Source organism: Epinephelus lanceolatus, chromosome 20 (genome assembly GCF_041903045.1).
Source record: "Epinephelus lanceolatus isolate andai-2023 chromosome 20, ASM4190304v1, whole genome shotgun sequence".
Lineage (NCBI taxonomy): Eukaryota > Metazoa > Chordata > Actinopteri > Perciformes > Serranidae > Epinephelus > Epinephelus lanceolatus.
The window spans coordinates 18,995,643-19,020,561 of record NC_135753.1 but is presented as its reverse complement, the minus strand read 5'-3'; the positions used below and the strand labels follow the sequence as shown (position 1 = coordinate 19,020,561).

Genomic DNA, 24,919 nt, shown 5'->3' with positions numbered 1-24,919 from the left:
AAATCTGGTTGCAGTCCCTGAAAAACTACTTAGTATTTCTCAATAACTTCAGATACTTAAGTCTAAATGTGCAACAATCAAAAATAAACCCAAACAAACAAACAAACAAAAACAAGGTAATACTTACTAACAGTTGACACTTTCTTAAGAAATAACATAAGAAACCCTACAGCTACCATCCCATTTTGATTCATACACTGCTACATCCTGACTGATGCTCAGAAACAGGTGACCTCACCTTTTTACCAACTGAGCTTTGCCCTCTTTAAACCAGTAAGAGGCAGAAAGGAAACATCTAAGCTCTGTGTGTGCAGCTCCAGAAGTCTCAGTTGTGAATGAGCAACAGCTACAAGTGAACTGCAGTGACAGCAAACATCAGCATCCATGTCACAACACAACAGGAAGTCCTCCAACTCAACACATAAATGCAAGTAGGCAGCCACACGAACACACAAGGCTTCAGTCAGCAGCAGAAATCTGCTGAACCAACAGCACAGGCCGGGGCCGGGGCAAAGACAGGACAGAGATAAGGATCTGATGCAAAGGGACACAAAGTGAAACACAAAGAAGGGCACATCAGGGCACTAAATATGAGGCTTGGAATAGGGATGGTGTAAAAATAAATCAGAGCTATGGGGCTGTTAATGATGGAGGAAGAGATGCAAGACTGGATGGATGAAAGACAGGGGTGGAGGAGCTAGTCTGCAAGATATGAAGCTGTGCTTTATGGGTCTGGTCTCAAGACATAAGATGTTCTTTAGCTCCACTTCTCTTCATTATGCTATGGCCCAAATGCTCCTACGGGAATAATGAGCTCCAATCTTTATGGCTTTCCTCTATGGCAATAACACAAATTAACAGTCCAGTTCCTCAACTAGAAATAGCAATGACTTGAGGCTAATTGTAAGAAATTGCACAAAAGAAAATAGCTGCAGGCAACTGTTGACAGCCAAGCCTATGGGAAGCAAAGAGTTATGTCTAATTTTACTGTAGGACGAGTGTTTTCACATGCTACATCTGCCGTTTATCCACTCAATTTCTGGCCCACTTCTGGAAAAATACCGGGTTTTTGTAAGTGTCATTTAGAAGTGGAAGTTTCTACAACTACTTACTGACAGGAGTTAAAGGTCTCGCTTGACAAGAGTCAATCACATCCACCAAGACTCTGCTGTGCCTCGCTAACAGGAAGTGCAACTCCTGAGTGCAATGCCAGTACAGTGGGTCTTTGTTTCCCAGAGTAAATTCGTCAAATGTGTCTTTTCAACAGGAAAGGCAACCTAACGAGAGCACTGGCACACATGGTTTTGATTGGCTTTCAATTTCAGAGCTCGGGTCAGAGGTTCGTCCGGCCCACCCCTTGTCTGAAATCTGCCCTGACCCTTTGCCATGTCACCGGTTTGTGTACACATGATTCACTGTTTGTGTCTAGTCGAGACAGGCTGGACCCCCTTTGGTGTGTTTCCTGTGCTGTGTGGCGCTCTCCATCTCCCTAAGCACACCTCCTGCTTCCCCAAGGTGCTGATGAAAAGACTTCAGAGGCCCGATTCATCTGGGCTAAGGCGTCCTCATTGAACTGATGAACTCACTGGGAGACGCAGAGATGCTCCGGGTGCCGGAGAGGCTGATTAAAGAAAGAAGGGGGAGGGAGAGGAAGAAAAGTGGGGGGAAGGAGAAATGTATAGAAGGGAAGAAGAGGGGAAAAAATTCCTCCTCTCTTGAGGTAAAGCTGGTCCTTCAATCTCTGCTGCCCCTCTGCTCCGAGTTGAAGAGGGAGGGGGGAGGGCTTTGGCCAAAAACCCAAAAAAAGTCTGATCCTCATTAAGAAGCACAAAGAACATCAAAGACCAACCCCAAACCTCTATCAGTCAGGAGCACCCACAATCCCCATGATATTAAAACTCCCAGGCGCCATTCAGTGTCAAGTTCTGAGGCAGGCGCGGGGGCTCGGGTGACTCAGGGGTTGGGGGACTTCAAGGTCCCTAAGGTCAATGGAAAGTTTGCGCTAACTTCTCCTCACCTCAGTGATTGGCTGCTGCTGGTGAATAAGCTTTCTGCTGGAAGGAGATGATGATAACGAGCAGCTGTGGGGAGATAATCACAACTAACAGCTGTGAGACACTGTAAAGCAGCAAGTATTTAAAGTTGAAAACACAGGTCTTAAAATAGGGAGCTAACTGAACTGGAGTTTTTTCATTCTTTGCTGTAACATAAACTACTTAAAATTCACTAAAACAGAAAAAAAACTATGTCAAAAAGACATCGAGTTTGATCAACAGCTGTTTAGTTGAATTTGTAAGGGTCACCGGTCAGCTTTGCTTTCCAGTCACATTTATTCTCCCACTTTGAAGTTGTATCAAAGTCACTTCTTCATATGCCACATGATCCTTTCAGCTCCTCCAGTTAAGAGCCACTTTCATGCGGTGCTAGTACTAATATAAAGGTAGAACATCTAAGGGTACTCTCAGCGACTGTTAAAATAAGCAGCATCTGCATAGGGACTGAAGTGCATACTAATCTTTATCATGGTTATGTCTATTTAAATGTTTTATCAGAGAGAAGACATGAGGCTAATGTCTCTAGTGGAAACTTGACATAAGACTTTAAAGCACAATTAACTAAGGGTGCTTTCACACCAGCGCTATTTGGTTCGGTTCAATCGAACTCAAGTTCCTTTGCCCCTCAGTGCGGTTCGTTTGGGCAGGTGTGAACACAGCAATTGCACTTGAGTGTGCACCAAAACAACTGGACCGAGACCTTCTTGAAGAGGTGGTCTCGGTCCGGTTACAGTCGAACTCTGGTGCGGTTCATTTGTGGTGAGAACGTGTTCCGTCCTGGATCTGAACCAACTGCTGTCACATGACACATTGTTTGGGTTAAACATGAGCATGTTACAGTCCTGGAGGATTATTAATGCGCACCTCCTCCTGTACTGCCTTAATATGCACATTCAGCACATCCAATGCATCAAAACATTGTTTTCAAGTTTTCTAATAACTCGAGGTCTGAAAGCATGCTTAGTGAACAGTTAATTGCACACAGGGTCCAAATTTAACAACCGCCAAGCGCCAAATGGGGGTTGATTTTTCATTCGGTGAGTGAATTTCAGAAGGCTATCCGCCACACTGGCAGGTGAGTGTTTGTACCAAAATAGTCCTGCAATAATTTATGGGTGCACTGTCTGCTGCTCCTCTGCTATCTGTGTCTGTCGGAGCACAGGGGCCGTCACAGGCACACACACAAGCAGATGTGTTTTACGCGCATCTAAACAGCATGTCTACTGTGAAACTGACCTCTAAAGTGCTCCTAGTTCAGTGGCTCTGTTTTCCATATGAGACATAAGCTGATCCACTAAACTATCACTTGCCACCAGTGTGCAAAGAGGAGGGTGATTGTGGTTGATGAGAAGTCTGATGAGGAGGAGGCATGTGACAGGTTTACACATCCCTCACATTCACTTTAATGTTTGATGTTTAAGTACATTTAAGGACTAGTATTTTTAGAATTTTAAGATCATGATGTCTTGAGTTGTCTTTAGGCTTGACGTGATGAACCGTTATACTGAAATAATTTTGGTTCTCAGAGCACCGAGCGGAGTGAATGTGTTGATTACCTTAACCATGTCTTAATTCATATAGAAATATTAAGCTCATTTTTTATTACCAACAGGGCTCTCATTTTAGTGTAGCGCGTCAGACTGAATTTACAAACACATCATGTCAGGTCACTCACTCTCTGGGACCGCCAGTGTTACTTGAAAACGTTAACACGTATGCGCTGGACATGCTAGCATTTTTGATCGCCTCCATCCAGTCCTTTAATCTTATCGCATTTAACCATTGTTGTCTTTGTTTTTGTTGACGGCCAGTGGTGGCTGGTATGTGATAACATTTTGGTTTTGAGCCAATGATCTAGCTCCCAATAACACAACAAGATGACATTTTAAGACTCCTATGTAGCCTACAGCCCTGTGGTGGCGAGTTGTGTTTTGCCTCCAGCTAACAAACTGACGTCAGACACAGACAGATCAATGCACTGCCTGGCTAACATTAGCAAGAGAGACAAACAAGAGAGACGCACCGCATATTGGACCATCAACTTAACATTACTGTCATTAGCTGACATCAAGCTTGGAGACAACACAAATTTACAGGGATGCACGATATTGGATTATTTGCCGATATCTGATATGGAACAACTCATTTGACCAATAACCAATACCGATATCGATATATCCACTTTTTTCCCTACCTAATTTTAGTGATCATTAAGTCTCTTGTGTAGTGGAATTAACATCATCAGAGCTGGGTAGAGTACTTTGATTACTTTTTGCAGTAACGAGTAACCTAACGCGTTAGTTTGCTGTTTGAGTAATCAAATACTTAACGTTAAGTACATTTTCAAACAAGACACCAGTTACTTCCGTTACTTTAAGAACGCTGGTCCTTCAGCTCCAAAACAGCAACGGCTGTCGTTTGGTTCTAATAACGGAGATAACGTTAAACCTGTCAGTCTGAAAGAAGCCATGGAGCTTGTGGCTCGCTACGTGGTCAGAGAAATGCTGCCATTGTCTAAACAGGTGGAGGAGGACTCGCTGACAGACGTATTTCAGACTCAGGACTTGCATTATGCCTGGTACACGCTACACGATGGTACTCACCAATTATCCCCGGTCATCTTTCACGGCGTGTGTGATGTCATCGGGTTATTCTTGTCCTGTTTTTATTACTTTGACTATTATTTGAGTCACTGCCAGAACTGTGTCTGTTCCATACACTGTATAAAAATATGTGCCAGCCGACATGTTGTTGTAGTCACCTAAAAGCGTCAGCAGATGGCAGGAGCTACATTTGAAGTGCCATATGTAAACTGTCAAGTTGCTGTATCTTCCACAGGAAGTTCTGACAAATGTTTCAGAATAAAAGTCTATTTAGAAAATGGAGGGATTCTCTAGCCGATGTTATAAAGGGCTTTTAATTTGGAACAAGTGTTGAGTTTGAAATGACGGTGCGATATGTTAACTTTACAAAGACAACGGATAAAAAGTAAATATATAAACACACAGAGGGATTAATAAATAACGGACCGTCTATAATGTAGTTTGTTTCAAATGAAGCTGGGAGCCTCTGCAGTTGTGGTGAGTAAAGGCCCCGCCGCTATTTGTTAATGTTATTACTTTCTGTCCAACGGTGAGGATGTACCATTGTTGGCTAGCTTGATGCTAATGACAGTAACGTTAACTCAGCGGATTGACAAAGTGCCTCTGCTGTTTCACACCATCATTTCCCCCTTTTACTCTGTGTGGTAACATCCCTAGAGGAAATATTAAAAACGCTGGGGTGTTGTTGTCATACAGTTGTCTACGGCAGCAGATCGTTCTGTGTTTCTACTGGTCAAAGTAACGGCTGTGATGGGAGAATTGGATCTCAGTGAAGGGCAAGTGGTCCATAACTTTAATTTTGGAGACAAAAAATGTAGGCTTAGCACCCTGTGGTCCATTGCCCAATAGGAAATGTAGAATACTCAAAAGTACTTTAAAAGTGCTTGAGTTACTTTTATCAGAGAGTAACGTTGGAAGTACTTTAAAAGTGCTTGAGTTACTTTTATCAGGGAGTAACATTGGAAGTACTTAAAAAGTGCTTGAGTTACTTTTGTCAGGGAGTAACGTTGGAAGTGGAAAGTAATTGGGTTACTTTACTCAGGGAGTAATGCAGTAAAGTAACTGGTTACTTTTTTAGAAAGTAACGCAGTAACGTACTTTGATTACTTTTAAAGTAACCCTTACCCAACACTGAACATCATATTGTGCATATATACTCTTATTGTGTTAGCCCACCAGCAGATGGAGACATAAAATACAATACTTGTCAGTGTAGGCTATGTGATATTCAATCACTGTGCAAAATAAGAAAAAGCATGTTAGTCGATTCCGTTATTTCAGTTTAAAGCCAATATCAGCTGATACCGATGACTTATCGATATTATCTTGCATCCCTACAAATTTACTTTATTGCTGTTCCCGCAATTCACTCCCATGTTTTTTTCCTCTTTTCATGACCAGAGAGATAATCTCGTTTCATCCTCTCAATGAAGTTTTAAACACTGAAACTTGCTTTGACACAAGGGGAGGCTATGCACCTCGGGTAGTCAGCGTAGGGTCGCCTGGTTCTGCTTGTGGGACATTTCAAGTGCTATTGGAGGCCCTCTGCTGGCCACAGTGGGGGGCTAAGCAGCTGATTAGTTTGCTTATGCATCAAGCCGGTTCTGGAAAGATGCTAAAAAGCTCCTTGCCTTGCAGTGAAATGATAATTCTCTGTGGGTGTGTCACTGTGAGTAATGTTGCCCTTCACTTTACACAGTAATTTGATCCATTGTTAATATGAAAATACATATAAGTGCAGCTTTAAGTCAAAGACATAGCTCAATTCAGTAAAAGTGGTTTGTTGTTACAGTGCAGGATGATCGAACAGTGAATTCACTATCTAACAACATGAAAAAATTGGGCCTTTGTAAGAACCTACATTCCAAAAAAAAAAAAAAAGGAAAGTAAATTCCCCTCTCAGTTCACTGGAGTGACACTTTTGAAGTCCTCCGCTCACCCTGGAGCTGATTAGCTGAGACTGTCAACTCCCTGTACAAATGGACTCTTAGCCTTTTCTCAAGAGAGGTATCTAAGAAACTATGAGGAGTTCACACCGCTTGGCTACAGCTTAGGGAGAATATAAATGCTGAGTATACATTCCACCCTGGTGGTCTAAAATATACAGCTGGGTAGACTCAGGTCACAACCGCACAGGATGACTGAAGGGGCTGTTTCTATCAGAGACGCAGCAGGCATCAAACACACACCGACAGCTCCTCTTTCATCTGGCCGTGCTGGGACATGAACCCGAAGGCTTGAGAGTTGGCAAAGTGCAAAAACATTCAATGAACTTCATCATGCACGACACCGATACGTACACACAAACAGACACATGCATCTGTCTGTCATTATCTAAGTTTACAAGCAGTTATGCTGTGGTTTGGAAGTGACGGTTCAAACAGAGGACAGCAGACAAAACCCACGCTCTAATTCATCCTGATAACAAACGGCACCGTCAGAAATATCATCTCGCCGTTGTTTTATTCATTGTGCTCAGAACTGCTTGCAACATAAGCACTATGAATCAAAACAGAAGACTACAAAAGCCACACAGCGTAGCATCTGGAGGTTGGGAGCACCAATGTATTTTTTTAGGCTGACTAACAGAGCGATTTCAACGAGAGAAGCGGAGAGTAAAGGACCTTGCTGACCTTGCCAAAAAGGTCCGATGATTGCTGCCCTCTCTTTAGACTGCCGGGCTCGGCCATTAAATCTCTTACACAACTGCTGGCCTTTGCAGTGGCTCCTGACAGCCAAGTCTGCATCATCTGCGGCGTTTAGCTTCTCATACATAACAGGGAGGCGGCACATCATATTTGATTGTTAAATATCACTGCGTCTCACCTCCTCCACCACAGCAGCTGTATGAGCTCTGATAAGCTAAAGTGAAAGGTATGTTAAGCTGCGAAGGGATGGGGAAGTAGACGATGCGACAGAATCATCACAGTTATCAATCACAGTGAAGAATAGACTCTATATAGTGATTCCAATATATTTTTCATTCCTAACTGGAAACATTTCTGCATAAAGAAAGAGAAACCAGATTTCTGTAAGCGCCCTATTCATTCCTCAAACCACAAAGATTGACCTATAGAGAGTGACTGGATTTAAATGTGGTAGGTGGCTCGACATAATAGAGAAGGCTCTTAATTAAAAAATCCTTTGTCTCCAGATTACAGTTTGGATCAAAGGATCAACAGCCATTCGCTGATGCCAGCACTACACTTATTGGCACGCTGGTATTTCATAGACTTTCCAGGGAGCAAAGTGGATTAGCCGAACTTGACCTGAAAACTCACAGGAAGTGCCAAAGAATTTACTGCACACTGCACCACCCATATTCATTTCCTCATTTTCACATATTGTTGTTGATAAAGCAATAGTCACTTGTTCTGCCACTCATTTTTCTCTCTTATCATCAAAAATAGAAGTTGCGACCAGTTGGAGCGAGTAACCGCTGTGTGACTGCAGCTGAAGGTGTTCTGTGGGGTAATCACAGAACTTCTCAGCACTTCCGAGATGTATGCTTTCCTCCCACAGCCCCCTTGCTGTGACCGCACCCAATCAGTGGCGTCCCATCCACTTATAAACACCCACTTGTATCCTCGCGCTAAACCTCCCATTCATCACATTGACAGGAGCGGCTTGCGGTTATTGGCTGGGAGTGGATTCTTTTCCCATCCACAGGCTCACTTATCAAATTAGATGCTGAAGCAAAATGTTTGGAATGTTAAATGAGTGGTGTCAGATGGCTTGTTTTTACATAAGTGAGAGTAAATTACATGAAATCAGAAGGCGCTGATCAAATACAGTAAGTTACTGGGAAAATGTGCTCAGGCTTGTGTGCGTGTGGTTTCTCTATGTCTATCAGTTATGTTGAAATAATTGTGTCCTCCTTCGAACAGATCATGTGTCTGTGCAACACATACCTCCCACAAAATATGACTGGATGGTAAACTAATGACACACACATACTCACACGTACAGGCAGATGTTGCAGCGGTTGTACACATTTCTTACGAGTTAAAGGAACAGTTTAACATTTGGGGAAATGCGCTTCATACCAGGAGTTTTGTCGTCACCATGAAGTTGCCACTCCGGGAAGTCTCTGCGCCTGGCCAAGAAATAGTCCCACACATAACTCTGTGTAAGACACCAAAATGTTGTTTTGAAACTTTTTTGGAAGCATTTAACAAACATGATTATAGCTGTCGACATGTTGGTGCAGTGGTTAGCATTGTCACCTCATAGCAAGAGGGTACCTGGTTTGGACCTGGGGTGATGGGTTCGAACCTTGTGGTGGGGAGCTCCTCTGTGTGGAGTTTGCATGTTCTCCCCATGTCAGCGTGGGTTTTCTCTGGGTACTCCGGCTTCCTCCCACAGTCCAGAGACATGCAGGTTAGGTGAAGTGGTGACTCTAAATTGTCCATAGGTATGAATGCGAGTGCTGGAAATGTCGCTGATGTCTGGCTAAAAACAACTGCATTTGATGGTACAGTTGCTACTGGAAATGCAACTGATGTCTTGCCAAAAAAAAATACCTGCTTTTGGTGGCACAATCATGGCTGGAAATGTTGACAATGTCTCGCTAAGAAGCAACCACCTTTGGTGGTACAGATGCCGCTTAAAATGTTGCTATTTCTTGCTAAAAAGCTACCTCTTCTGGTGACACAATTGACACCAAAGGAATGTCTCACCATACCTATTTTTTGGTGCCACAATCATGGCTGGAAATGTTGCCAATGTCTCGCTAAGAAGCAACAAAATGTTGCTATTTCTTGCTAAAAAGCTACCTCTTCTGGTGACACAATTGACACCAAAGGAATGTCTCTATTTTTTGGTGCCACCATCATGGCTGGAAATGCAGCCAATGTCTTGCTAATAAACAAGGCATCTGGAGACACAATTGCTGCTGGAAATGCCACTGATGTCTGGCCAAAAAAACCCCCCTGCTTTTGGTGGCACAATCATGGCTGGAAATGTCGCCAATGTCTCGACGAAAAGCAACCACTTTTGGTAGTATAGATGCCGCTTGAAATGCTGCCATTTCTTGCTAAAAAGCAACCGCTTTTGGTGGCACAGACACTGCTGGAAATGCTGTGTCTCACTAAAGAACAGTTGTTGTAGTGAGTTTAGTTGTTTGTTGGTTTTGAACAATGGTCTGGAGGTTGACGTCCTTCTTGCCTCGATGCCACATATCAACCATCCCTTCCATCTCCAGATGACAAAGTCATCTCATATACATGTAATCAGAACTATGTTACTTTAGAAACGTTGAAGGTAGGAAATGTACAAATGATGTATTTGTGGTTTGCAGAAACATACAATGCCAACATTTTCATCTGGCGACTGGGCTGCAGACATAGTCAGAGTAGCTGTTCAGTTTATGCTAAGCTAACCAGCTGCTGACTGTAGCCTCATATTTACCTTGCAGATATGAAAGCGGTATCGATCTTCTCATCTCAGGTTAAAAATGTCTTTCACGATGGCAACAATGAGGACTGCAGACACAGAAGTTCTTTTGTTTAAGTGTGTGTGTGTTTGTCTAGGCCGACCTCTGTGGCAGTGACCCAGATCTTTTGATTGATTTGTAAAGTCATTAAAATCTCAGCTGGCGAATAAAAGACTTGATGTCGTCAGCAAGGAGTTTGAAGATAAGCCTACGATAAGCCTAATTATCAGGTGCCCACACACATATACACAAAGACACACACTTAATATTAAGCATCAGTGCACAACTTTACTCCCATAAACACTGCCTCATTTTCTCCCCCACATACCTGTTTGATATTTTCCTTTGAACATGACCTCGCTGCAACATCAAAGGAGAGGCTATTTGACTTCTCACTCATCTGTGTCCAAGTCAATTTTTTGTTCCTGTTGCTGCTTAAAAAAAAAACACAATGTCATCGGGGCTGGCAGCACGCATCATTAGTGCTTAGGGAGCGCATGCAGAGAATGTTATTATACCCTGTATCCCAACAGCACAGAAATACAGCCAGATTGTCTCTAATCACCAATAAAGAAGCGTAGATATTTCAAGAGCACTGCTCAGGGCGGATGAATGACAACTGCATGGAGAGCTGTGGCACCCTTTGGGAGCCATCATTTTAACAGTATACATTCCCATCTGTGTATTATCAGGCCTTAGATCCTTCCAGACTTAAGATGACTATAAACAAGATAGAAGTGTTTGTTTACTCCTCAGCTGATTCCACAGGCAACAAAAGAGCAAGAGTGGGAATGACAATGTGCAGCGTCAGGCACTGTGAGTGAGTTCTGGCTCAGCTGCAGCAGCCAATAAGAAGCTTTAAGTGCCTGGTGCTGAGAGGCCCGTGACTCACTTGTTGCTGCAGAGCAGGTGAACTTCATTATCTCCCTATTCTCCACATAACAGGTGGTGAAGTTTTGCACTGACATCATGCACTGTGTTAGCTCTACTGCAGTTTTGAGCAAACTACAGATGCCTCATCACGTCCTTTTCAGGAAGGAACACATGAGGGGGAATCAATTAGAAAAAAAACTGGATAAAAAAGAGAGAAACATCTGGTTCCTCTCCACACAGCTCGGGCATCCCGCTGCTGAAAAGACAAGAGAAGTCAGGAGAGGGTGGATAATTTATTAGGCACGCAAAGTTTCATGATGCATAGCCATTCGGTGAGACGGAGATGATGACTCAACCAGGAGAAATTCTAGCCACAAGATACTGTGCAGTATGTAACACTCTTATTGTAAATCCTTGTTTTTTTAGGGTCTTTTTTAAATATCATTTCACTTTATCTTCTGTTCTCGAGAACGACCTTTATGTTAACTCTCCTTTCTCACAAAAGCTTGATGACGGAAGAAAATGTCAGAAGTCAGAAAATAGTATGCAATGTTTTTTCTTTCCTTTCTTTTTTTTTGCAAGAATAGGCCAAAGAGAAACAGAGCAATTTCACTTGCGAGTATGTAACATTAGAGCTGGATATAGTGAATAAAGTGGCTGCAAAGATATGAAAAGGTCAGCAGAAAATGGATGAAATGTGAGAGTGCTGGAGATAAAATACACACTAATGTCTCTTAAAAGACGGACCTACAGTATATTCGGCTGTTTTGTAAGCCTTTTGATTTTGACCTTTTCGGCATAACAGTCAAAGAAACAGTACAATAATGAATCAACAACCACCTTCAAGAAAAAGCTGTAATAAATATTGGTAAGCTTATTACACTGAAAAATCTTTGAAACCAAACCTCACACAGACAGCCTCTGTGATTCACGACAGTCCCATGCCTAAAAGTATGCTCAGTATTCAAGCAACAAAAAACAAAGTGGATATCAACTCAAGGTTAGTGCCTTATATCAGAGAGCGATGTCCCCAGTTAAAGCCAGAAAAACAAGAGCATATTACTCTTGGGCACAGAAGGCCACAGCGTACCCTTAAATCTTTGTGTTTTACACTCTGAAGGGAACTTAAGAGCCCTTAAGGGACAGGCTTTTAATCCGCTGTGAAAACAGCTGTTTAGCGTCTCAGGGGCCTGACTATTTCCAGAAGGATCATCTCAAGTGCCTATCCAATGTGATCAGCATCTTCAACGGGACAGACAGCCAACCCACCGTGGCATTTCACACCTCACCCGAGTGGACAGCGACTCACTAAAAAGATTACATTAATAGCAGTGAGTGAACTATGTATAGAAAATATGTCTCAGGAAATTAAGGCCAGGCTTTATCCTCACCTTCACGATTATTTCGATTTGTTTTAGCAGAGAATTATAAGCTGAGAAGACAGCGCCTGTCCCTGGTTTATAAAGCCTGACAGTGGCACAGACACTATCTGCCTTCCTGAGCTTCTGGTAAAGAAGTACATTCTGTGATTTTCAATCCAACACAGCATTTGCCATTTCCAGGAAATCACGTATAGTTTGATAGCATGCAGCCATGTTTATGTTCCTTCTGGACATCCTGACAAAGGGACACTGATAAGTGATTACAGCAGTCTTAACATGTGCAAAGTGGAAAGTGTTACTGGGCTGATGGAGTCATCAGCACTGCAAGGTCTTTCATTTATTATGACAGACTGTTGTTTCGCTATTTGTTTTTTGCATTGCACTTTATGATGTTGTAAGGCAAATTCTTAGGTAAGTAACAAACACTATGTTGTTTTAGAACTGCTCATTAAAGTAGGGTCAGACGAGGTATTGCAGGTGAATATGCAAATACATTTCAGTTTTTAATACACCCAGGATACCACCCAGCTGCGTTAATTGAAAGCTGCAATCTGTAGCTTTGCACCCGTTCAAGCTAAAGCAGAGCACAGGCGCGACACAAACAACTCCTCCTTGTTGTTGGTGTGTATTCAAAATGCTGTCATCAACAATAACATGCGTGCAAATATCTAATTTATCGTGGTGATGAGGTAAGAGAGCACTAGAGTTGTTTACTGGACAGGTGTGACCCGACACTCCCAGTCAACAACGCGTCTCTGTGCCACACAGTATGCTTGGTATTTGATGCATACCACAGTGAATGTCTGGGTTTTAATGTTTATACATGTTCACGAGTATGGTCACATGTCTAAGTCAGGTGTCTTATTATTACATTTTATTTTATGTACTGCTTATGTTTGATTTTTCAAACTTATACTGCAATATCCCTGGTTCAGTTCCAGGAGATGATCGTTGTTGCGTGTTACATATTAAATAGATTCATTCTTGGATCTATAAAATGTGGTGACATGTCCATAACCATAACCGGAAACACTTTAAAGTAAGGGTACAAATCAAATAGGCTACTTAAGTAATGCTTCACCAATGCATTATTCATGATGATTTAATGCATGAATTAATGCAGGATGTATCATGAATTCCTCTTGCTTATCATTAACAAATGATTAAGTCACTATGACTCTATGTGATAAGTTCACACTTAAACAATTAAGGAATGTTAATTCACAGTTACTTCATACATTAATTTATATGCGACCAAATAAGCTGGATTCCACTTATACAAACATTTATTTCAGGACCATGCTTTTGCTTTTTAATTTACATGTTGCTGCTTGACCTAAGGCTATTTATGCTACATTCACAGCCTGAGGGGTGAAACACAAGATTTATAAAATTCATAATACATCCTGCATTAATTCATACACAAAATCATAATAAGTCATGCACTGGTTAAGCATTATTTAAGTATTTGATTTGTACCTTTATGATAAGGTGTGTGCAAAGTTTGTTACCCAAATGTATATTTGCTATCACAACTGGCATCCTGCTAGCCATTGTACAGGCACTGGATAATAAACTGGATGAACTCTGGTGAGAAGGGGTTGAGGAGGCATGTGCTCTATGATGAATAAGGACCAGTGACAGTGGGAATGTGAGGTGCTGTCCTGTTCCTGCCGCGGATCACTGCTATATGCCGTTCAAAGGCAGCTGCAAAGTGGCACTGCCCGTGCTTGGAAGGACCAACCATGCGGCTGTCTTGTTGGCGTCAGGATGTGTGGACAGTTAAATCATTCCACAACCAGTAACCACAAATTATCAGAACCATTCGGAAGCATGGACTATAATAAAGCAGCAGCCAACAATGTAAGAAGACGCAAAGGGGGTATCACAGTTCACTAGAGTTGTATCTTGTATCATTTCATGTGACATAATAAATGATTGAATGACTGATATAAGTGAGAGGAAAGAAATGCAGCAAATCCTTAACAATCAGGAAGATGGGATAAGGTGATGTCTGACAGTTTTGCTTGATAAATGACTTTGAAAAATGATAAACAAAACTAACCGAGGATCAAAATAGTTGCCACTTCCTTTTTTCTGTTGAATGACTGATCAATCTGCAGACTACTCATCTCGGCTGTAATTAAACTGGCGCCATATCTAGTCCTTAATTGGTGTTAATTATCAGTCCTTTAAGTAATAACATAATCTCATACATTGAAAATGCATGTGTATTAAGGGCAAAGTGACGCTCCATCCCACAGGCATATGACAGTCTGACAGCAGATGGCTCTTGAAAGGAGGTCGCAGAATGACAGAGAATTTGGACTCACAACAAGTCTATTTAAATTGGCTTGCGGACAAAGAAACATGACAGCCTTGAATTAATGGAGACAGACCTATGGTATGAACTCCAGTAACAACATCAGTTAACACAGAACTTCTTGGCAGAGAATTTTAAGCTGTTTCTTCTAAAGATCTAGTCGGTGATTGAGTTGGATGTCGAAGTGCTCCACCCTCTCTTCATGAGAATTGTTACCAGACCGATGGGAAAAGAGACAACGATATCTGCAATTCTGCCATCCAATCAAGGCTGCATATCCCCCTCCAGAAACTGTTGACATAATCTTCATATACACTGGAAACGTGAGACGATAAATATCATGGCTCAGAGTGCAGCTGTCTGGGATGTAAAGCAGCTCACTGAAAGACATATCAGTGTTTTACTCACTGAATGTGCAGCACTACAGCCAGCCAGTCTACTGCATGATGAAGCCTATATTCACCTCACCATAAAAGCAATCAACCTTTCAGAGACTTGTTCGCACTTCCACGTACCAAGAACTAAGAAAACGGATACTATTGCTCACACATCCTCTCTCTAATTTTTTCTCTCTCTTTTAATGCAGTGTAAAAGGAGAAAGGTTAAAGTAATAATCCGTCACACTTATACCTAATTATCCTCATTTTGTTGCTATGCAACAGGCAAAACACAAGATTAGGCATATGACTCGGCCATGAAACCCTTAACAAGGGCTTTTCTGGGAAACATCCTTTGTCAAACAGCAATTAATATGTTTTTCCCTGCTGCCGCCAGCAACAGCAGCAACAACAAGGTAAAGGTAGGAGCATGGACAGATTACTGAATAGGTCTACTGGGGCAGGACCCAGGGGCCAAAAATGTCAAGGTCCCCTGTCCTTCATAAAATGTTACTTAAATTAACACATACCATCCACAATGAGATGCAGCTACAAAGAAACACAAAGAGACTCACAACTTCTATGAAGAGGGGTAAACAACCACAAAGAGACACAAAACAACTACAAAGAAACTCAAAAAGACAACAAAGAAACACAAAATGACTACAAAGAGACACACAGGAAGTACAAAGATACTCAAGGCAACTACAAAGAGATGCAAAACCATTACAAAACAGTGTGAAACAACCACAAAGAGACTCAAAACAACCACAAAGAGACACAAAACAACCACAAAGAGACTAAAAATAACCACAAAGAGACACACAACAACCACAAAGAGACACAATATAACCACATAGAGGCACAAAACAAACACGAAAACAACTTCAAGGAGACTTAAAATAACCACAGAGACACAAAACAACTACAAATAGACACAAAACAACTACAAAGAAACTCAAAATAACCACAGAGACACAAAACAACTACAAAGAAACTCAAAATAACCACAAAGAGACACAAAACAACTACAAGGAGACTTAAAATAACCACAGAGACACAAAACAACTACAAAGAGACACAAAATAACATCAAAGAGACACCAAACAACTACAAAGAAACTCAAAATATCCACAAAGAGAAACAAAACAACTTCAAGGAGACTCAAAATAACCAAAGAGACACAAAACAACCACAAAGAGACACAAAACAGCTACAAAGAAACGCAAAATAACCACAAAGAGAAACAAAACAACTTCAAGGAGACTGAAAATAACCACAAAGAGACACAAAACAACTACAAAGAAACGCAAAATAACCACAAAGAGAAACAAAACAACTTCAAGGAGACTTAAAATAACCACAGAGACACAAAATAACTACAAAGAGACACAAAATAACCACAGAGACACAAAACAACTACAAAGAAACACAAAATAACCACAGAGACACAAAACAACTACAAGGAGACAGAACATCACAAGAAAGAGACACAAAGCAAATTAAAAGAGACTCAAAATGTCCACAAAGAGACTTGCAGCAACAAGAGACACAAAATGACTACAAGATAAGGGCAAACAACCACAGGCACAAAACAAATACAAAGAGACTCAAAACACCACAAGGAGACTCAAGGCAACTATAAAGAGATGCAAAACAACTATAAAAAAGTGTGAAACAACCACAGGCACAAAACAACTACAAACAGGCTCAAATGACAACAAAGAAACACAAAATGACTGCAAAGAGACACAAAACAACTACAAAGAAACTCAAAATGACAACAAAGAAACTTAAAATGACAACAAAGATACTCAAAATGACAACAAAGAGACACAAAACAACTTCAAAGAAACTCAAAATGACAACAAAGAGACACAAAACAACCACAAAGAGACTCAAAATAACCACAAAGAGACACAAAACAACTACAGAATCAAAACTACTACAAGGAGACATAAAATCACTAGGAAGAGACACAAAGCAACTACAAAGAGACTCAAAATATCCACAAAGAGACTCACAGCAACTACAAAGAGATGCAAAACAACTACAAGATAAGAGCAAACAACTACAGAGACTCAAAATGTCCACAAGAGATGCAAAACAACAACAGAAAGGGGCTAAAAACTATAAAGTCTTTATGTCTCTTTCTTATGTAGAAGAGGTGGTGGAGCCTTCTGCATGTCTTTGCTCAGGGGCCCGTTGTCTCACAATCTGCCCATAGTTGGTAGTTAGCCTGAGCAGTGACAGCCACCATGGCTAATTAGACATAAAAGAGTACCCCAGTTAAAAAAGCTAACTTTCTCAGTATAAAATGACCCTGAGGAAAGGATGTCACAGTGCTTCCCATTGTTTGAGACAGACGTTATGGCTATGTCTCGTCAAAAATGTGAACACATAGATGCTGCGGATAACTGCTTTAACCCTTGAGCTGCTTTGACCAAACACCTTCCTTCTAGTTAACACCAACATCATTAGCTATTACAGCAATCTGAAAATGAATTAATGAACTTTTGAGGTTTTGTCTCTTAGCAGTAATTTTGTGTGTGATCATTTTGTGTCTCTTTGAAGTCTTCTTTGGTCGCTCTGTGACTTTTTGGGGTCATTCTGAGTCTCATGTTCATTTGCGTGACATGAGGGCCCCTGTCACTCTCCATGCCTGAGACGACAATAAGTCCAGCAGCCTGGCCTTGACCCAGTAATAGTAGTGAGGTAGTACATGTGAGATCGGTGTGTGTGAGTTTGTTTGAGTGTGTGTACATCAGAGGAAGAGAAGAGACTGAAACTTGACCCCGCTGTCACTTGCATCTGGACAGCAGGAGAAACGGATGAGTCAGAAAGCGCAGTTTGCTGCTGAAGCTGCCGTTCCGTCCCTCCCTGCACCAACCTGGCATGCCCTGCGTACAACCTGAGCTTAACCTGCGCACAACATCAGCACTTTGCACCCTGCAGCCCACATGTGTGTCAGCAACCGATTGTGACAAAACACAAAAGAAACACATCAGACTGCCAGGACAGCTGCCATCACAGATATAAATACATCACCAACTTGCACATGCGCTGTCATGAGTGTTCTGTAAATGCACCTCTGGAGGGCTTTGCAGCAAACTGGCAATTTTCCATTGCGTCCTTGCTCACGTGTCTTGTCACTTAACCTGTCACCATGGAGATGAGCTCAGCTTCTCTGTGTCTCGTGCTGTAGTGCATACACTGCAGCACACAGCAGCAGCAGAGGCGGGCGCAGCTGACTCTGTCGCGCCTCACATGCAATCACATCACTAAAGCATCACTTGTGCGATAAAAGCACGGAAGCCCTGAATGCGTTGCTCCTGTATGACAACCACCACTAATGTGTTTTACTGTGGAACTGTGGGGATGGCAGTGAGGTGATCCCTAAATGCATCTCAAGGTGAGCTTTGCCTTACTGAGACAGCATGGGGAGTGTTACACTCGCTGTGGATAAAAAGTTAGCAGCAGCACGTAAAGTGTAGTAAGTGGGAACTGAAGGGGATCACTGGTGGAGATGCAGAGTGCAACACAGGTGAGGGGTCACTGCAACCTCCATTTACCATGCATAGGGAGCATGTCCAAAATAACCAGCTACATACATTTTGCATAATCTGACACAATTGTTACATTTCCTTAAGGACACAAGACAGAAAATAAAAGCTTCTTTTTAATTTTTTTTTTTTTTTTTTAAACTTACCTTTAATCATTCCTCTGGGCTATATCTTCTATGACAAATTATTTTTGGCATGTAGACAAGTATAGTCATGTGATCCAAGGTTTATGGAGCCAGACAGCTGGCTTGTGGTGTATAATTACTTACATTATGGCAACTATAATCCAATAAGTAGTGTATGAATGAAAAGGGAGAGACACATTCCATCTTCTCCTGACTCCTATATTGTAGGACTACAAAACTAGTAAATATTAATTATGAAATTCTTGACACCTAAAGAGGGATCCCTCATATAAGAGAAAAACTTCACCAGTTTCCCACATGTATTAGTCTCACTGGTGACATGAAGGTCAGCACACATTAAAGATCAGTAATTTTCCTTACTGTTAAATTTGGGACTTCCTTTGTGCTCACTCGGAGGAAGGTCCGCGAACTGCACCCGGTGCCCCGACATTGTCCGATCACCACCTCTCAGGTTAGAGCCACGCGACCGCCGACTGTGTTCTCTGTTCTCCGGGTTTGTTTCAAAGTATCCGGTAACTTCCGAGCGCGGCGGCTGAGCTGCGTCGAGGTGACCGCGTCCCCGTGCGTTCTGCGCGTGGGAATCATTCACAAACACACTCCACACCGGCGGGGAGCGTCTGTCATTGACTTTCTCTCTGCTCCCTGTGTGCCTCTGTGCTGACTGTGTGCCAGTACTGCGGTGGAAGCAGCCCGCTCGGTCCAACTCTCACCTGCCCTCTGCTCTGTACACTAACACTTAATGGTCCATACGGGACGCACTGGAGCACAGAGAGGCACTATCTCTCCTCCCGCATTCAGAAAGATAAAAACTTTTTTTTTTTTTTACCTCTAATATCCACATGACTGCAGGGTTACGTCATCACTGTAAAGCTTTCAGGGGAAAAGATACATAATAAAGTTTAAGAAGGAAGCTCATGTTTCATTAATATCAGAGCCTGTTAGACAACATGGGAAATACGTTTTCCAGCTGGCTAAATCAGGAAGTTGAAATAAAGTTTACTGTTTTTAATTAGTTGGCCAACTACAAAATAATGAATTAAAACTTTTTAAAACAGTATTCCACATTTCCTCCCATTATCCATATCTAAAAACATTTCATATTTTTAAAACCAGGGCTCTGTGGAGCCCATTTCCTCAGTGCAGTAGGTCTCATAACCCCACATTGTAATCTGTTTGGACAGGGACACAAATTCTTCCTATAATAAAGTAACTTTGTCACAGTGTATATGGGAGGCTACAATGCCACCTAATGGAAGAAAAATGCAACGCCATCATATAGAGTCAGGAAGGAGGTGGATAATACCAGCCAACAATATTATGTAATTTTGCACAGCTGCTGTACAAACTACTGTGTCATAAATGACACATGCATGTTTCAGAAGTTAACCAAGGAGCTGAATCACTTCCTCTCTGGCAAAATCTCAAAGAATGGGATATTGTATAAACTGATGATCACTGTTTTACTCAGCCACTGTAACACAAATTATGGGCGTATTCATTATTTAGAATTCTATTTTTTTCTTGTAGTGTTTGTTTTTTCTCTCACAAACCTTTTTATCATTTGTTGAGCTGTATTTTATAACATACACCACCATTCAAAAGTTTGGAATCGCCTGCCAAAGAAGTTTGATTTGGCACAGTCAGATATCTGAGAGGACTGCTTTGTATTCTTTTTTTTAATTGTCTTTCCTTATTTTAGGTTGTAGAAAGTCCTCTTTGCTAATAGATTTTATTTTGCATTAGGGGTTTGCAAAAGAAGTAATGTTTTGTGGGGAACAAAAATGCTGACCAACCACACTGACATTTGAAAGGGCAGAAAGAGACAAAGATACTGAGGAAAAAGACTCTGTAGTCGAAATGCGTTGGTTTATCCATGTATTAATAAAAGATTTTTAACTACAGTCAGAGTGCCTCGGATGCATTTTTGGACTGCCTGCCTGTACCATGGACTTCTAGACTATGTGAGCTGGCCAATCATTGTTTTTTATCTTTAAGTGAGAAAGATACCTCTGAGCATCAATTTATTAAGAATATAACAAATCTACAGTCATTGGTAGAAGAAGCTAGAAGCTTAGCATCAAAATATGTGCAGATTTAAACAGGAGCAGGATCCTGTTTCAGTGTCAAGTGTGCAATAATGACTATAGGTTAGTCTATGGTTACCTCTGTTAGATCAAGGAATATCAGCTGAACATACTATTGACTTGCAAATGATGGTTTACACCTATTCAATCTAACCACTGGGAGGACTGCAGAGGGCCCAAAGGAAAATGGCATCCCACAATAATTAGAGCTCACTTGAACCGGTCACTTACACTTTTCTGGACTGGAAAGCAAATTCAAAATTTAAGGTTATTTTTTAGGGAAAATGACTAAAACAGGGGCACCCATAAGCTCAGCGGGTGCTTTATGTACAAAGGCTGTCTCCCTGCCACAGTGGCCACGGGCATGACTCCAACCTATTAAATAAAGGCAAAAAAGACCCCAAAACTATCTTTAAAAAAGAAAATGGTTAAAGCAGTTTCTCAAAAATGCATTTGATGTCTGAATTATAGCGTTTTATCTATATCAAAATGGCCATCATACGGCCAATATTTTCTGACAGATTAAAAAATGAGAAATAAAATATTTAAAAGGAAAACAATGGGGATATTACAACATAAATGGAAAAAACTCAGCTCTAAAAACCCACTGTACCCATTCTGCTCAGCACCAAACAGCAGAGTCAAGCTGGTGAGCCAGTTATTTCCTGTGGGAAACCAAAAACAGAGCTGAGAGAGAGAAAAAATTGGACTGATGCTGCTCTGTAACTGCTGCATGTGTAATCAAGCAGCAGCTTTCCATCAAATTCACCATACGAACTTGAGGGTGGTATGCCAGTGGCATGTTCACAGGTTGTTTTTGCTGCCTCCAAGTGGCTAAAAAAATCAGTTATTGTAAGAATACGCTATGAAGCAAACCAAACAAAATGAATCCACAAATTACGGTGACAATGCACTCTTCAGCTTTCAACATCCAAATAGCTTTGACACAACACAGGTCCCTTGTGATCTCTGCACTGAGACCACCGTCACTTAATACACTTCGTTCTTCAGCCTGACCTGAACTTGAGGCCTCGGGGTCCTGAGTTACTGCGTGTAATAAATGCCAAACATCACTTTTCACTTTAGGACAGCAGGGGGTGGAGGATGACTACTGCACACATCACTTCATCTTGCCTGCCACAGCTGCAGTTTAATAGATAGATCCTATTACAATGAACGTATGATGTTGCACCCAAGATGAGGTAGCTGTAAACAGTTTCTGTGCAAGTATGCAAGAGGCAAATAAAACAATGAGCTTAAATTAAACATGACATCACTACAAATCAGGTTTCTTCAAAGCTTTATTTTGGAACATATTGTCAAAAGCCTTAAAAGGAACTGGAATAATAGAAAATGAACACTTGAGTTTTTCTCACAGACAGAGGTCGAACTCTCTGGACTTGTCTGATCGGACTTATGTGCAAAACAGAGTAGCTATACAGGTATTAAACAGTAGCTGGTAGCTGACAAATGGCAGATGAAGTTTCTCTGTAATTGGCAATGGCCTACAAAGCGCAGACAGTATAGAAAAATAACAGGTCTGCCGATAAAAGGCAAATAAATACTCAAAGGCACTTCCATGTACAGTAACTTAAATCAGCATTAAAGAATGTCAATCATGTCAACATAACCCAAACTATCAAAAACATCAGGCTCACACACTTTCAAACACTTTCAGAATCTTCTGCCATCAATTTGGCAATGTTGGTATACAAAACAAAGTCTGTGCGCTGCACTTTCTTTCTCACACAATATAAATCTTATAAAAAAACGTTTCAAGCATGTAGAAACCGAGCAGAGTCAGTGGTTCTGCATTCTACCGTATCAGTGTACACCCCTTTATTCTCAACATCCAGTATGTCTTTCACGCAGATCCATTTTGCTCAATGTACATTTTGGACAAAGAGGCAGCCATCGACTTTGCCAGCTCCTCATCCCGTTTCCTCTGCATCTGCGAGTGTCTGCACCAGTCCTCATAGTCCGGGTTGGGAAGACACTTGTCCAGAAGGACGTCATAGTGACCGTTGCTCAGCCAGCTCAGCCAAATAGCCGCTTTGGAAGAATCCTCCTCCCCGAGATAGTGCACCATGGTGGAGACAGTGGGGCTCTCCAAGCTCCCCCCTGTTGTCAGGTGGATGTTGACATTCAGCATCTGGCTCATGGCGAGAAGCTCAGGGTAACCCGCCCAGGTACCATCCTGCGCTGCGTTGATCAGGAACTCTCCGACGTCCCCTTCGATGATGGGGTTGAACTCGTCCAGGTGGTCGGCGATGTGGTGCACTGTCAGCTCCCTCAGCTCGCCGTGCCTGGACTGGTCCCCGTACGTGGCTTTGCACACAGCTCTGTACAGACAGTTGCCATCTGGAATGATGTGATACCTGTATTTGCTCCTCTCCTGGAGATACTTGTTCTGTTTCTCCACTTCAGCCAGGTACCGGGTGACTTTATTGTTGATATCCTCTCGCTCCTGGCACCTCTGTGGAGGTGACTCCTGCAGAACACTGAGCTCGAAGGCCCCTCTCTCATCTGATGCTGGGGCCACTTTGCCACTGCTCACATCTCTAAAATTTTCCTTTATGAAGTCATCGGACAGATCTCCGGAGGGATCTAGCTCCTCTTCGTGTAATGAGGCCCATCCATTGCTTCTGATGGGGGCATTAGTCACTGAAACTGTATCATCATCGCTTGCATTTCCAACCGCCCTCTTGTTTTCCTCTGCTCTGGATCTACACATGTTGTTAGTGTTGAAAAGGTGATTTTCAACCAGCTCTGGGCAGTCAGGAAACAGCTCATCCGTGCCATTCCTCAGGTGATCTATCAGTTCCACAATCACATCAGAGTCACAGTCATCACAGAGGATTCTCTCACCATTATGGGAGTCAGGAGAGGGTGGTTTAGTCTTGGACTCCCTGATGACATGGACAGGCACAGTCCTCTCCACTCCATCAGGTCTGCGGATTAATATCTCAGCAGTGGATGTGAAGTAAACTGGCCTCATGGATGGAGCCTCGTAACATGAAAAGGCAGGCATGTTTGCGGAAGAAGCAGCGTCTCTCACCGGATCCTCGTTGGTCGTTGAAGTTGCGCCTGCTTGTGTAAATCCTGGCTTCTGGGCGTCAGAGGAACTCGGTGTTGTCCCGTTCAAGCGCTCAGATCCACTCGATAAAGTTATTGTAAGTTTGCGAGACGACCTCGGGTAGTGTGTCAGCACACTGTTGTACAACTGCATTTTGAAGGAGTCCTTTATACTGAACGCCGCAGCCGGGCTGTTACGGAAAGATGACAACGACACCTAAAAATACCCTCCATGTCATCAACAACAGCCAAGTTGTAGGGAACGTTTCCATGGTCCTTGGTACTCGTAGCTATCGTTGACACACGGAGACGCGTAGACTGTCCACTTTAGACTTCTTGCGTCATTTGCTGTTGGGGTGCCTCCCTAATTTTAGACTTCAAACTGTAACCAGACACGAGCTGCTTTATTAGTGTCAAGGCACACAGAATGAATTCGATACAACTTCCGTTTGAGGGCTTTCAAAATAAAAATCTTTATTGACAAAAGTCTTTAAAGTAAAATTGGCATTTGAGATAAGTTAAAAAATTAAGTATGGCTCAAACTCATAACATAAAATATGCATGAAATACATTACATTTGACAGTGCCTATAAAAAGGTCAATTCACCCCCTTGAATGTTACTTTTGTTGTAAGAAGCAAATTCAATGTGCTGTTTCTTGACACTGATCAACAATAATAGACCCCACAAAAGTCACCTAACTTGATAACAAAATCTAAACTTACCCTAAAATATAATACAGTAAGTTACAATACAAAGTGTGTCTGCACAAGTATTCACTCCCTTTAATTGTTTGAGTTTAATAAAGCCCACTTAAATCATCACTAGTGCAGCCTTTTGGATTTAAAAGTTGCATATTCAGTTTAGTAAAATGGAAATTGACTGTGTAGTCAAGGGTTTTTATTCGATTTTTCAAAAAGTTACTATCCTGTGCATGAAATGTCGTTATGCAAAGTTACATTTGCACCTATCCATGCTCTGAATAAATTCATCTAATAGTGCTTCT

The 24,919-nt window shown here is 41.9% G+C and overlaps 2 protein-coding genes across 2 annotated transcripts in view; both read right to left on the bottom strand.

Moving 5' to 3' along the window:
• kiaa1217 (KIAA1217 ortholog) overlaps positions 1–19,523 on the bottom strand; it is a 149,701-nt gene extending 130,178 nt beyond the window's left edge. The window contains exon 1 of the mRNA XM_033639520.2: positions 19,116–19,523. Within this exon, the coding sequence (XP_033495411.1) occupies positions 19,116–19,185 (70 nt within the window). The 5' untranslated portion in view covers positions 19,186–19,523. The remainder of the gene's footprint in view (positions 1–19,115) is intronic.
• Positions 19,524–22,122: 2,599 nt separating this feature from the next.
• Positions 22,123–24,286, bottom strand: otud1 (OTU deubiquitinase 1). Its single transcript, XM_033638978.2, has one exon. It carries the CDS (start codon positions 24,066–24,068, stop codon positions 22,704–22,706), a length of 1,365 nt encoding a protein of 454 aa, XP_033494869.1. The 5' UTR covers positions 24,069–24,286; the 3' UTR covers positions 22,123–22,703.
• Positions 24,287–24,919: the final 633 nt, after the last annotated feature.